Source organism: Plasmodium coatneyi, chromosome 8 (assembly GCF_001680005.1).
Source record: "Plasmodium coatneyi strain Hackeri chromosome 8, complete sequence".
NCBI lineage: Eukaryota > Apicomplexa > Aconoidasida > Haemosporida > Plasmodiidae > Plasmodium > Plasmodium coatneyi.
This window is the reverse complement of record NC_033563.1, coordinates 1,557,825-1,572,508: the sequence shown is the minus strand read 5'-3', so window position 1 is coordinate 1,572,508 and position 14,684 is coordinate 1,557,825. Positions and strand designations below refer to the sequence as shown.

The following is a 14,684-nucleotide window of genomic DNA, read 5'->3' as shown; positions in this document are numbered from 1 at the left end:
TCGAAATGCTGTACCAAACATAGCAACTTGGGGGACAAATAAAAAATACAAAAAAAAAGGGAAAACGGAAAAGTAGATACATGGTTGTACAAACATATTATAAGTGTGCGTGTGTAGGTAGATAGGTATTTACGTGCGTGCTAGCCAGTCTGCCCCTGCGCATTAATTACACCCATCCACATTTAACGCACACGGAATCTGAACGTCGTAGAGCTAGCTATTCAAAATGATATGCACCATGGGGGAACTTCCCACCCAGAGGAAATAAGTCATCCCCATTTTACTAACCGCCTAATCGAGAACAATAACTTTTCTCTTTTTGCTCTTCTTGATACCCACATTATCTGAAACGGTCGAGCCATTTTCATTTTCAGGCTTTTTCACACCGCTGCAATCGCGTTTGACCTTCACAATGTGCACACAGTCGCTGCCTGGAGAGGGGGAAAAAAATATATACATAGAAAATAGACGTGTTCACAGGAATCTACAAATCAGTTGCAATAACAAAGCTCCCTAAATGTAATAAGTATTCATATATTTCCTCTCATCTAATTGGTGTAAATTTTTTCGTGGTACACAACTATGTTTTTTTTTTTTTTTTTTTTTTTTTTTCACCACATGGGGATAATATGGTCCATTTTTTCCTCTTCCCAAATGGTGAACAATAAAAAATCACTAATTTTGCTCAATTTGCTTATTTTGCTTCTCTCCCCCTCGGTTAATTAACATGGGCACATTTCAAGGCACCCCCATTAATATTCGTTTTAAGGCTGCCATTACCGCTGTTTTTAGGTGTGGCTCCTATGCTACCGGGTAAAGTTATAACTTTATCTTCACTCCCCTGTTCACATGCCGCTTGCCTCTTTTTTGGATTACGCCCTGGTATTTTGAATGATTTTTTACACACATCCTGCGTAGGTGCATGTGTCTGTTTCTCCTCATTTATGCAATCCGCATTCGAAATGAAAACATTTTTATTCCTCCTTTGCAACAAATTTGATGCTTTAAAATCTCCTTTGGTATTCTGTGATGTTTCCCCATTTTCGCCATCGTCATGGTTGGTAGGATCCACCAACGAGTCGATCACAATTATGTCATTCGAAATGGAACAAATTTTATCATCACGTTCTTTTCGATTTTTAAATAAATTGTCATACTGTTCTGGTGTTAAGCAACTTCCAAGGGACACATTTAATATTTCTCCATCCTTGCTCATAAAATTATTTAGTAGTCTCATTTCAGCAGCCTGTGCTGCCATTAATTTGGGGCTTCCATTACATATGCGGAAATCACTTCCTCCTGCTTTTTTTCCTCCACTGATTTGATTTTCTATTTTTCCAAAAGTGTATAATTTATTATACTCTAATACTAGTTTGTCCAAGAGTTCGTAAAATGATCTGTCATGTCCACCGTGCACTATGTGCGCTAGCTCGTGTAGCAGCGTCCCCATGATGTCGTTAAAGTGAAATAACTCCCCTCCCCTTTTTTTCCGAAGCCGTATCTGAAAAGGTGTGCACACATATACAAGGGAGGATACACTTTTATGTATGTGTGCACCCCTTATACATGTGCATAAGGAACCCTCACCCACTCTACTGCGGGCATGCAACAAACGGTCAGTCAATATATACCTTAATTTCTGATTTAGCCACAATGTTCAGCCCTAGCAAATTGGGACTCCGGGGTAAAAATTCGGACAGTAACTCAACCGAAAAGCGCATCTTCCTCATAATTGGCTGCAAAAAAGAGGGGGGAAATGTAGAAACGGAATAAGGGGTAACATACGTTCCCACGAATTAATCGGAAGGATTGCGGCAATACATCTGAAAGATCATCTGAGAGAGCATCTCGATGCGCCTTGCAACTGCAACATTAACATTTCCTATTGTGTGATCCATTTTTGTGCACATCTTTTTGGTTAGCTACGATTCAGTTGTTCACCTTTTAGTGAATGTGTTTTTTTTTTTTTTTTTTCCTCTTACCATCACCTGGTCGGCAGCCCGGGTCAACACTGCTTTTGCCTTCTTATCATTTTCGTCTAAAACTTTAATTTTATGAACTCTGTATTTTACATCATCTAAGTTTTTAATGTTCATGACTTAGGGAAGCTTTGTGAAGGCAGTTTCTCATTCTTTTTACTTTCTTTAATTTTGCAAAATAAAACAAAAACATGAAAAAATGTTCCTATTTGCCAAGTTCATCACGCAAATGTTTATTACAATTATGTTTTAAATTAACTGGGTAAATATTTCATCTATTAAAACCTCGCCCCACCGCTTTTTTTTTTTTTTTTTTTTTTTTTTTTTCCTTCATTTTTATTTCACTATAGGCGAACATGCAGGAATGAGAAGGATGAGTGCTCTCAAAATATTTGAATATGCATGTATCTTTATATTTCCATTACCACGTTACGTTAGAGAAGAATGTAATAAATCTCATTTTAAGCAAAATTTCGCATAAAGATGTTCACTTTCTGCTAATGTTAAATTGTTTTGCCGTTTACACAGACTCCAATTTTTCTTCCTCGGCGAAGCGAAGAAAAGGGAACCCCAAAAAAGTGACCCTCACAAAGTGAACACCGAGGATGACTTTTGTTTACCCCCCGTATTAATTAAACACTCCGTGCTGCCTAAACTTGGGGATGCTAAAAATGTCCGGATTTATTTTTCAAAATAATCTGCACTCTTATGTTGAAAAAAAAAAAAAAATATCCCTTTCATGCGGAAACATTTTTAAGCAGGGTGTCTATTTCAAGATTGTGTAAAAAAAAAAAAGAAAAAGTATCGATGTTTTAAAGTTTGGTCATGTCTGAGTAATAGCATAATTCAATTTAATGAATTTACGAGAGAACCTTCTACCCGTCCTCCTGATGATTAAAATGTGCAGTTGATATAAAAACTGTAGGCGGAAAATTAAAACACCCTTTTTTGTCAAAAGGTATTAATATTGCGACATTGTCTATTGTCCATTTCCAAGACAAAGCAGCAATGAAAAAAAATTGACATTAATAGCTGCGCATTAAATGTTAGCTCTCTATGTTGTTGGGACTAGGACGAAACAAGTGGCACCACATTATTTGTAATTAAAAATGAGCTGCATAAAAATACATTATGTGTATATTTCCTTGGATGCACCTCTTTTTCTTCATTTGAACAGGCGCCAAAAAATGGGCCGAAAATTTTTTTTTCTCCAAAATGACGAAGTAGCACCATATTAAATGCCCCTCGTTCGACCGCATACACAACCAAATAAAGGTGGCACTTAAATAAAACCACATTAAACCCCAATCAACCCAATGCAATGCACAGTTGTTCTAAAAGGTTTGCTTTGGCGAAATAAAAATTAGTGTTTGTGCATCTCCCCAAAGGGCGTGTACAGTACTATATGCCGATGTTGCACCAAAAGAACATCTTTTTTTTTAAAAATAAAATATAAAAAATGTAAAAGCACAGTAACATCGTTACTACAACTTATCAAGCAATTCTGGTGGGCCATTAAAATTGTAAAAGAATGGCCCAACGGTGTGGGGGGTTACATTCCTATCGGTTAAATTTATGATGTTTTACGGATAGGCCTCATATTCAAAAAAAGAAAAAAAAGACTTTCAAAAATTGAAGTGGCATACACTCCGCAAATGAGGCAAAATTTTTTAAAAGCACATAAAATAGAGTTATATTTAATTGCACAATGAACGAAAAGGCTGGCCCTATTTTTTGTGCATCATTTTGTGATTTTTTTTTTTTCCCCCTTTTTCGTTTATTTTCACGTATGAATAAGTATGTTGCACCCTAAGGGATGCCACACTAAACTGTTGCAATTTTTTCGAGCTTCAGCCAAATCTTCCGCGAGAGAGCTTGTGCGCTAATGTTTCGCCCCCCCATAGGGGGTAAAGGAAATGTACTTATTTTTCTCCTTGCTTCACCGTTGCGCGTCGCTTTTTTTATCCGGCTATATATACACGGGCCTTCCCATTTTAGCAGATTGGCTTGCCATTTTTTGTTCCTCATATTAGCACGTGGAGAAGTGGAAGTGGCCCCATGAAAACTTAATTGTGTAAAAACGCGTACCCCCTCGGTTCTTCGCACCTTCTTTTCATGCCTTGCATTTGAGTCCACATAGCTAACTTTTTTTTTTATTTTGCAAAAGTAAATTTTAAATGCGACATCGGGGGAAAGGAATAAAGCAAAGCATGGCAGAAAAGGAAACCACGGCAGAATAAGCCATCAACAGCGAAGAGGCAACCACTGCTAAACAGCTTGCCATGAGAAGCATCAACGCAAACACACCGCCCCATGCAAAATTCGATGCGGAAGAAACCCAATGTTCTTTTTACCCTAAATGGTCACCACATGTTTCCCCTTTCTGATTGTGTTCCTATATAATATGCTCACATGTTGTAAAAACCCACCAGCCCATTCGGTGTACGCTGTAGCGCCTATAAATTTGAAGAGGAAAATGAACTACTTGCTAAAAAAAGAAGATTGCTACTTTTACCGACAGAACCTTAATTTTTTCTCCAAGGAATTTGAGAAAAAATTAAAAAAGAATAAGAAAAGGACAAGTGAAATGGGAATAAAGGATAGCATTATGGATAAGTTATCCTTTCTGCCAATCCAAGGTGGCAACAAAAGTTCCAATTTCACCAACACAAAATGTGACACACAGCTTAGCAATAACTTTTCCAAGGAACTCACCTTTGTAACAAAGTTGCCTTACACATTTTTAAAAAATAAAGTCCCCTTTAACTTTTTTAATATGGCAAACAGTGTATTTTTGAAATATAAAATTAAAAAAAATATTATTTTCTCCTTTAACAAAAAGGCCTTCTGCTCAAATGCAAAACATTCCATTTTGACAAATTATAAAATTATCAAACATCCAGATAAAGTAGAAAGTGAAGATTGCTGTTTGAATGGGAAAGGGTTTATGGCCATTGCTGATGGTGTAGGATCTTGGATAAGGCATGGAGTAAATCCAAGAAAATATCCAGAAAAATTTTTACAACTTTTACAAAAAAAAATGGATGAAAATGAAAATATGAAAATTGAAGATGTACTCAATTATGCCTATCTAAATAATGACATTCAAGGATCAACCACCGTTTGTCTAATCATCTTTAATAACAATAGCACCATCTCTACGGCTGTCGTTGGAGATTCTCAGTTTATCCTCATTCGAAATGATAGCATAATTTACCGCTCAAAACCTCAGCAGTATGAGTTTAATTTCCCCTACCAGTTGGGAAGTAATGAAGTAAGCAAACCAAACGATGCAGACATTGCTCACATAGAAGTAAAAAAAAATGACATAATCGTTGCGGGGTCCGACGGTCTGTGGGATAATTTGTACGATAACCAAATATTAAATTTGGTGAAACAGAACAACTTTTCCACCCTATCGGAAAAAATTGCCAACGAAGCATTTAACTACTCCAAAATGAAGAGGTGGATGTCTCCATACATAAATAATTACAACAAAGAGTTTAAGTGCCACAAAACGGGCGGTAAAATGGATGACATCACCGTGTCCTGCGCGCTCATATGCTAAGCGACGCGGAAGAGTGGAAACATGGCAAAACGGGACAGCAGTTCATGAACAAGTAAGGAAAAAGTAACTAACATATCAACCAAATGAGCTAAGTGCATCAGCTCACTGTAAATCATTTAAATGCAAACTTGTATATTAACAGGCTTCATCCCGCCTTTGCTCGAAGGGGGAAAGAAGCCCCATTGAAGCATTTATAGGTTTAACGCAGAGAAGCCCCTTTTGTTTAACTCTAAAGGGATATTATTTTTTAAAAACTCATAAAGGGGATACAAACCTCCTGGACCCTTCCCCAATGTGCATATTTCCGCACATCCCAGTTGTGCATGCACGAGTGTTCATTTTGATTCCCACGATCATGCCATCACCACTTCACGGTTGTTCCATTATTACTCCATTTTTTTGTTGTTAATATATGTACCACTTCCTAGGCGCTCATTTACTCTCGCGGTGTAAATATATGCCTATTAATAAATCACCTCTCCATCCACACACCCCGTTTGAATACCCCCTTTGAATGTGCCCGTCGCATTCTTCCCATGTTTTGTAAATTTCAAAATATACATATGTACATTAAAAGAGTTACCCTAATTTCCCATTTTGAACATTTTTTATATGTACAATAATTTGAAATATTTTTTTTTTTGTAGTATCTTAACAAAGCGCCCTAGTGCACATAAACAGCCCCACACGAACATGTATACATTTATATATATGTATATATGCGTGTGACCAACTTTTAATAGCCCAGTGGATATCCAACTGATGCTTCTTCTTGCTCTTATTTTTCTTGCCGATATGTCCCATACGGAGGTAGCTAGTCCCCCTTTGGCTTTCTCACAAACCGCTTTCTAACATGTTATTCGGCGCACAGAAAGGATAAGACATAAGCGAGGAAACGCCGCCGCTGTGAATAACACCTCCTTCGTAACCCCCCTGTGGAAACCACCTAACAGGAGGTGGAGCAGTTGCTCATGTTTGCCATGACCCGATCAGAATGGCAATACTTGTTACACTCTACCTCGTTCAGCCAAACCAGCTGCTGCTGCTGTTGCTCGTCCTGATACTGATCCTCCTCCTCTGCTGCTGCACTGTTAGTTATAGCTAGCTTTTCCATTGCATGACTCCTCCTCTTTGCAGGTTCCTCAAACAGGTATTCAAACGAATCCATCTTCATACAGTACGGTATTCCAATGGACTTGTTCCAAGCATTCGAAACGAACAAGATAAGGTTTTCATAATCCAGCAATTCGGGCAAGGGGTAGATTCTTTTATACCCACCCAGGTTCCTATTCTCATAATGGAAACGACTCAAAGTTAACTTTTCTTTCAACTCTTTTTTGTGCTTTACTAAAACATCACTATATTTTTTTCTAAACTTTTGCAAATTTAGATACTCCTGAATGTGCATATGTCTGTACTTGGAGTGCATGTAGAGCATGTTCAACGTGTCTCTGATGACTGAATATTTTACCTTCTCATCTACGAGGGAGCTAGTAGCAAATGAAGGGGAGTGATTCACCTCAAGGAGCCAAGGTTTTAATCTATAATCTAGTAAAATATCAAAACCTAGCACTTCAAAACACATACTATTGGAATAATCACTAATATGAGCTGAGTTATAATAATGCTTCAACTCAGGTTGTATTGAACAAATCGTTTTAACAATCATATGTTCAATTCGTTTCATCACTGAATCCATGGGCAACCCTTCCTCCTTCAATTTTTTTAAGAATGCTTTCCAACTTCTTTTATGTCCCGTGGTTGCATCATCAGGATGTAGCGAATTTTCAAATTTATCTGACTTTTTATTAATAGAAAAATTTGTTAGGTGCATGTTCACCTGTTTGAGATTCTTCGATTTCGGTAATTTATATTTTTCTATTGAAAAGCGCACTAAGCCATCTTCGTGCAAAAATATCCTCAGCGGATCACAACCTGTCACTAAAACGTACAACCGAATGTCAAACTTTAATCCATTTATTAGTAGCGGCTTGTGTATGTACTTTTGAATAACGCAGCTGTCATATTTGTTTATATTGTCCAAACTTTTTGTTAAATATATGCCCTTCCCTTGACATGAATTTTTTAACTTAACTATGTATGTCTTGGACCCACTTTCCTTTTTAAAATAATTTTTAAAGTCAGATATTTCGTTCGGTAAGATCCACGTAAGGGGGAAAAAATTGTAACTTTGCGGAAATTTTTTTTTCATTTTTTTTAAATTTTTACATAACTCATCTTTCCTTGTTATTCCTTTCATTCCTACGAAATGGTTAATTTTTTGAAACTTCTTCAACTTTCTGAACCTATCGTCCGAGATAGATGTGTCTAACCATATGACATCCCAATCAGTAGAATCCGGATTAGCTTCAATCCATTTTTCAGATTCATCAACCACTCTGCTGATAATTTCATACCTTGTATTTGCTAAATGGATTTTATAATAGCAGTGTTTGTTTTTTACATAAAGTCCATCATATTTATTATGAGTGTAGTGCATTAAATGCGCATCCATTGTGCTGCCCGTTTTGTGATGCAGTCCTGTTAGGATGTTGTGCCGGCCCACGTGAACAAGTTACTCGCAACTATTGGGGGTTGTTTTATGGGCATAATCAAAGTAAATTGCCTAAATACATCTCTTTGTATTGCTTAGAAAAAGGCTCTCTTGTCTATTTTATCATCTGCGTTGAAAAGGGGTACCCCCGATTATGCCTGATATGTTAGTTCCCGCACTAACCTGTTTGTTTTCTTTCTGGGAATTAATCCTTAAGCGCGCAATTTACTCTACGCTTTTTTCCTCTCGTAAGTTCTCGCGGAGAGTTAGGGTTCCCCCAGTATTGCATAGATGTTTACACAACGGATTGTGCTCAAAGAACGAAAAAAAAATCAGAAATTAAAACGTAATGAATGAGGGGAAAAACATAAAGCTTAAAAAAATGAGGAGCAAAAAGTGAAAAAAATTACAACGGCGAAAAAATAAACATTAAACCTAAAAAGTTAAGGATTTACAGTCGGGGAGGCAACCTATATAAGTGCACACATCTACATGCGCATAGACAGCTCCTATAACCCCCTTTGGCATTATTTTGACAACGTACACCCTTTTTAAATTTTGACGCAACACCGCAAAGCAGCTAACTTTCTACGCTTCTGCAGACGCGGCTGCCCGTTTCGAGGATACGCAAATTACGCTTGATGTTAATTGTTTAAGAGGGTTAAATTTTTTGCTTCTGTGCAAACAGATGGAACGAAAAAACAATGGCTGTTTTTCGTTGGGGAATTCTTACTGGCGCGCTGCGCAAATGTGTCATATGCAAAATACAATGAAGAAAAGAAAAAAAAAGTAATCTATTAAAAATTGTGATGAATAAGACATGAATTTTTCTGCATATTCCAAACATACACCATATTGTAAAAAAACATGGTATGCGTAAATTTATTCTCCTCATCGTTTCAATATTTTGGACTGTTACTACTTTATTTTTTACATTTTTCCTTTTTAATTATTTTTCAAGTTACACAGAAAAAAAAAAAAAAAAATGTTACAACACTTTGCATACAATTAACTTCTCATAAAAAAATTCACAATGTAAGTATAAACAAGCAGAAACAAATAAGGTAAAAAGAGAAAACTGTGTAAAAGTGTGTACATCAATTTGTACCTATAGAATAATCCTACGCAATTTATAGGAACTTTTTTCCCATTTTGGAAATGGTGAAAATTTGATCAATATGGAAACATTTTCCTTTTCAAACGAAAGAACAGTCAACAGATTGCTCCGCGGTGACACGAACCATCACTTTGTTCCCGTGTGTGCATATGTCTGTTTCTGGGTTGGAAAAAAAAAAAAAAAAAAAAAAAAAAAATATACACATATACATGTATAACCATATGCGTATGTGTACACACCCATGTGAATACTCCACCTTGTTGTTCATATTTTTTTTTTTTTTTTTTTTTTTTTTTTTTTTTTTTTTCCTTTTGGCTACCTTCTCACAAATTAATTCAGAACGGGGAAAGCATTTTATTTGCCTCAGTGCTGGGGGTCCCCATTTCTCAAAATAAACTGACGTACAATAACATACATCATTACATACTTTGCTGACATGCTGGAACGTTTAGTTTTTTAGCTCAACGAATGAAGACAAGGATGTTTCCCTAATTTTGCCTTTTATGCATATGTGTGCATAGGGGAAGGGGGAAAATATAACTTCACTCAAATGAACACTGAATTTCTAAGTTCTTTTGTGATAAGGTGTGGAACAGGACGCCGCAAGGACTAACCAGTGGGTAAAGATTAGCACAGCACAAATGAATTTGCACAAAGAGATACACAACTGAGCCACTGTTAATCCCCAATTTTGCGAAGTGTGTGGAGTGCTGTTGTTACGATAAATTCCTTTTCGCTTGTTCCCCCTTTTCGGTACGCTTGGCATGTAGGAAAAAAAAAATGACTTAAACTGTCAAAGAATTTATCCACCCCCTCCGTTAACATTAAAAAATTGAAGTTACAAGGGGGCATGGTAAATTATTTAACTGGCCCAAATGACACATGTTCAACATATATATTCACGAACTGCTGGATATTTTTAATGTAGCACTATTTCTACAAATGTGCACGTGGCTGTCACTATTTACGCATGTGCTGGTGAAGCTTCTAACAAAAAAAATAAAATAAAAATCAGGACAAAATAAACCGCATTACATAACTGCATTCGTTTTGCTAATTTGCAAAATGTTCCTAAAAATAGGTACACCTGTTCCGTAATTTTTTTTCCAAATTTACAACGCAACAAAAACAAACGGGCACAAATTCAATGTAAGCAAGCGAAATTCATGACACAAAAAAAATAATAAAATGAAACATGACATACCAAATTTATTTCAAAAAAGGGGCATCGCATGAATAAGCAGAATAGTGCTACTGCATGTTTTTATTGTGCTGCTTTATCCTCCGGGGCAATCCACACTTGTGTGCTTTAACGAGTCAAAGTTAACCGTTTTGCATATGTACTCCTCCCATAAATTCGTTTCGCTGCAAAGGTGGGGAAGCAGAAAAATGGTAAAATGGAAAAAAAGGAAAAATGAACGAAATACGTGTGAGGCGTGGATGGGCCATTTACAGCCCTGATGGACACTCCTCTACATTACGTTAAGCAACAACTGCGTGGCAACCACATCATCATAATTAAATGTTTCACGAAATTGCAACTGAGCAAATGTGCTACACGCGGGAAGGACAAGCGGACAGTACAAAGGGGCCGCATAAACGGCCGCATAAATACTTACGGGAAATCGTAGGAGTAATACTCATCAACAACTTGGAATATTAAATCATCGCACACGGCCAGATAATGGTTTGACTTTTTAACTTTTGCTCCGCATAAGGTTAGGTAATTCTTCAATGAAAAGGCAATAGAATATATTATTGAAAAAACACTTACATCATGATCGGTGAAAATGTTATAAAAACAAAAGCTCAAAATTTTATCTACGCTTAAAATATTTCGACTTCTTAATTTATACTTGAGCGTTAAAATGGTGTTCAGTGTGATGAAGTGCTGAATAAAGCTCAGTACATACTTTCGAGCGCTGTAGAAAAAATCCTCGCTCGTTTTTTTCATGAGACATTTACAAAAATTACTCATATATCTGTGACTGAAGAGAATTAAACTTCTTTCACTCTTTAGACAGGTACGACGTTTCCTTTTTCTTTTCTCAATTTTCGATTTTTTTATTATAACTCGCGTGTTGCCAAATGTGCAGCACCTCATGATGTTTAATTTGACTATGTCTGTTAAGGCGCTCAAGCATTTTATAAAAACGGGTAAAGAATTATTTAAATAATATTCCTTGAACGGCTTTTCAAACGTATTTGAGATTTTAATGGGTTCTTCCTGTTCACAGCTCTTCGTTCTGCTTTCATCGTGGAATTCGTTCCGGGAACCCCTCCTCATTCTGTAACACCTTTTGGGACCCCCCATCTTTTCCCCATAAAAAATTACATTATCCCTCTTAATGCTTCTCAACGCTTTGTCACAACATAGTAGTAGCAGAAGAGAAATTTCATGCAATAATTTCTTACCCCTTCCACTCCTATAAATGCCCAAATAGACATTGTGCAGAACTGCAACTGCCTGGGAGAAGCAGCTGCTTGTGTTCGTTGCGGGTAAGAAAAACTTGTATTTAAAAATGGGAGCTTTGCATATGCTTACAATTAGCCTTTTATATTTGCTCCATTTTGAATCGTAGCTCATCGATTCGTCGAAGAGGATAAACGTTTTTAGAAAATCTAGACAAAACGCAAAATAAAAGGCTTCTTCTCCCGATATATATTGTGACTTTTCGAAAAGAAGGGCAGCATAATTTTTATAATTTAGCTTTCCCTTTAGCGAAATACTGCTCTCCCCATCAAGATATATATACGGGTGACGGTGCCAGTAATGAGCCTCATGGTGCACCTTCCTGTGGTTCAATTTCCACTTTGTCCTTTTTTTAATTCTTCTAAAAAGGCTGTCCAAAAAAAATAACTTCATCATATTTACACTTGCCTTTTTTTTGTAGAAAAAATGAGATATTCTTAGAAGAACTTGTTTGAAAAAGTAACAATTGGACGCATTTAGGGAGGTCCACTTCTCCCCAGTTGGCATTAAAAACAATATAACAGTGGAATACATTTCCTCTAGTAGGGAAAATAGCGGTTTCTCGCTTCTCCCTTTAGCTCGAAGTTGGATCCTTTCAATCGTTTTTTTCACTTCTCTCTGCTCAAATAGGACCTCACTCCCGCTTTTATTATAACTGGCTTCATTTTCAATGCTAAAGTGATCGATTATGGATTGGCCATTTTGGCCACTCGTTAGTTTGTCCTCCATTCTGTCTATGCCTTCGAGCACATACACTGCTTGGATGAATAAATGTTTTACAAAAAAGAAAAATTCTTTCGAAAATTGCAAGTGCCCATTTTTACTCATCTTTTTAATTAACTTCAAAATGTGTATGAAAAAAAAGATAAAGCATATACTGGCGCTGGACCTGTCCGGAACAAGACCCAAAAGACAGTCCACAGTTTTAACCAAAATTTCCATTTCGACTATATTATTTCTGATTATGGTATTTTTATCTGCTTCATTATCTTTGCGAAATAATTTCCCTTTTTTTACATTAATTTGATCTTTTATGTACCTTTTCAGTAGAGGATCTTGCCAGATTCTGCTTTTAAAAAACTCATCATATTTGGTTTCCTTGTCCTTTTCGTCTACAGGTTGGTCAGCGCTAACATGATTGATATAATCCATGTGGAACAAAATTAAATTTGTGATTTTGCAAAACTGACTTTCTGCATGGGCTGTTATGTGGCACGTTCTGCTGGTTGACGCTGTACCGCCACGCTGCTTTACCACCTTTTCATCGCTACGCAAAGGTGCGTTCGCAATATTTAGTGACAGTAGACAATCCTTCGCGTATGCTCGTATATCCGAGTTGGACGCTAACAGGAGGTCCAAAAAGGAATCAAAACCTTTTAACAGCTTAAAAAATAGCTGTTTCTGCGTTTTCTTTTCACATTTTGTAATTACCTGTATTATGAAGGCAATAAACCGTTCTGCCTTTCCCGTTGTGTCATTTTTTAGGAAAAACTTGTGTAGCCACAGAAAATCATAGAGCAGTAATTCTTGGTGATATTTCTCACACAAATTCAGCAGCACATTTATGCATTCGTGTATGATATAAATGGTTAAGTCAAAATTGATGACCAACTGAATAATTGTTTGGTAAATTTTAAGAATTATTTCCTCTTTTGGGGGAAAAACAGTCGTGTCGGAGTCACCCTTACGTTGAGTAGTCTTCTTTTTTCCCTCTTCAAACGGGTGCTTGTATGCATCCGTTCTCTGCCTTTTATATAATAACACCTGATCATTAATCTGCTTTGCGAATATTTCCCCATTTTGAAGATCCACATGGGGGAGCGGAGGGCTATCTCGAAAAAACGGAAAAATGCAGGGGGCGCTTAAAAAAGGAGACACATGTGCGTCATTCGTCAAAATTGTGTTGCCATGATTGATGTTTTTGCTTAACCCTCTTGTGGTACTACCTATTCTCCTGTATTTTACCGACGTGGGAATTTCCCCCTTATCATCTAACAGTGCGATAGACAGGAGATTCAAAGTTTTGTTAACAGGGGGGGTGGGCACATCATCATCGTCATCTGGTGCCTGTATGATCTTGCTAAAAATCCTCGATGAGATAAAAAAATTAATATAATTCAATTTTGCAAATATTTCAATATGATTACCTTCATCCCAATGGCTAGGAAATATTAAATCATAAAAAAGGTTGAAAGACAAATATTCCAAGTATTCACTCACATTATCGACTTTGTTTAGCAAAAAAAATAACGTATTCAGGCTGATGAAATAAATATTTTGGTACATAAACGTTTGGTGATTGTTCCTAATGATATCAAGACATACCCCAATTAAATGGTTCAGATCTCTGCTAGTGGCACATTTCAATTCTTCGCATATACAATTCGTTAGGAAGCTCCTATAGGAGCTAGCTAAAAAATCGCTGATGTCATCCTGTGCATCATGATTTGTGTAACAATTTAACAGAGCAGTTAAATGTTTTATGTTCCTTTCACCTTCCAATTTGGCATTTTTATCATCCGAGCGGGGGAGCTCTTCAGCTATTAAGCACGTGATGCTTCTTTTCTTATCGTTCATATTTACATCGTGCAAGGGTGGACACAAAACTTTCCTCGCGTGTTAATAAGCAAATGAAGAACGAAGTTGTATAACAAGTTGAGGGAAAGCACACACGGTTGGGAACACGTTTTGGACGTTAAAACGGGAACAGGAAGAGGACGAATAAGAGAAAACGCACACTGGAAGTTTTCTTACTATCCTGGTGCGAGTGCCTAGTTCATACGATATTATGTAAGAGCGTGTACATAACCTACCTGTTCGTTCACCATGTGGAACAATTTGGCTAGCTATTTTGAAATACCCCCCTCCAAAAAAAAAAAAAAAAAAAAATATAAATTCGCCAGATTTCTCTTTCCAGGATGTCAGCAGAGGTAAACAAGAAAAAAGAAAAGAAAAATGACTTTATATTTAGCGCAACATTTTGCGTGACTTTG

General features: G+C 36.8%; 4 protein-coding genes across 4 annotated transcripts; 1 reads left to right on the top strand and 3 right to left on the bottom strand.

Annotated features, from left to right (window-relative positions):
* Positions 1 to 291: 291 nt before the first annotated feature.
* PCOAH_00022550 (Metallopeptidase) lies at positions 292 to 2,137 on the bottom strand (the record flags this gene model as incomplete). The annotated part of the gene is made up of 4 exons (XM_020059062.1): positions 292 to 431; positions 781 to 1,501; positions 1,632 to 1,736; positions 1,983 to 2,137. The coding sequence occupies 4 exons, from the start codon at positions 2,094 to 2,096 to the stop codon at positions 292 to 294; spliced, it is 1,080 nt and encodes a 359-aa protein (XP_019914312.1).
* A 2,318-nt stretch (positions 2,138 to 4,455) lies between these two features.
* PCOAH_00022540 (Uncharacterized protein) lies at positions 4,456 to 5,547 on the top strand (the record flags this gene model as incomplete). Its single annotated transcript, XM_020059061.1, has 1 exon — positions 4,456 to 5,547. One exon carries the CDS (start codon positions 4,456 to 4,458, stop codon positions 5,545 to 5,547), a length of 1,092 nt encoding a protein of 363 aa, XP_019914431.1.
* A 946-nt stretch (positions 5,548 to 6,493) lies between these two features.
* Positions 6,494 to 8,062, bottom strand: PCOAH_00022530 (Uncharacterized protein; the record flags this gene model as incomplete). The annotated part of the gene is made up of 1 exon (XM_020059060.1): positions 6,494 to 8,062. The coding sequence occupies one exon, from the start codon at positions 8,060 to 8,062 to the stop codon at positions 6,494 to 6,496; it is 1,569 nt and encodes a 522-aa protein (XP_019914551.1).
* Positions 8,063 to 10,495: 2,433 nt separating this feature from the next.
* PCOAH_00022520 (Uncharacterized protein) lies at positions 10,496 to 14,268 on the bottom strand (the record flags this gene model as incomplete). The annotated part of the gene is made up of 2 exons (XM_020059059.1): positions 10,496 to 10,583; positions 10,838 to 14,268. The coding sequence occupies 2 exons, from the start codon at positions 14,266 to 14,268 to the stop codon at positions 10,496 to 10,498; spliced, it is 3,519 nt and encodes a 1,172-aa protein (XP_019914661.1).
* Between the last annotated feature and the right edge of the window lie 416 nt (positions 14,269 to 14,684).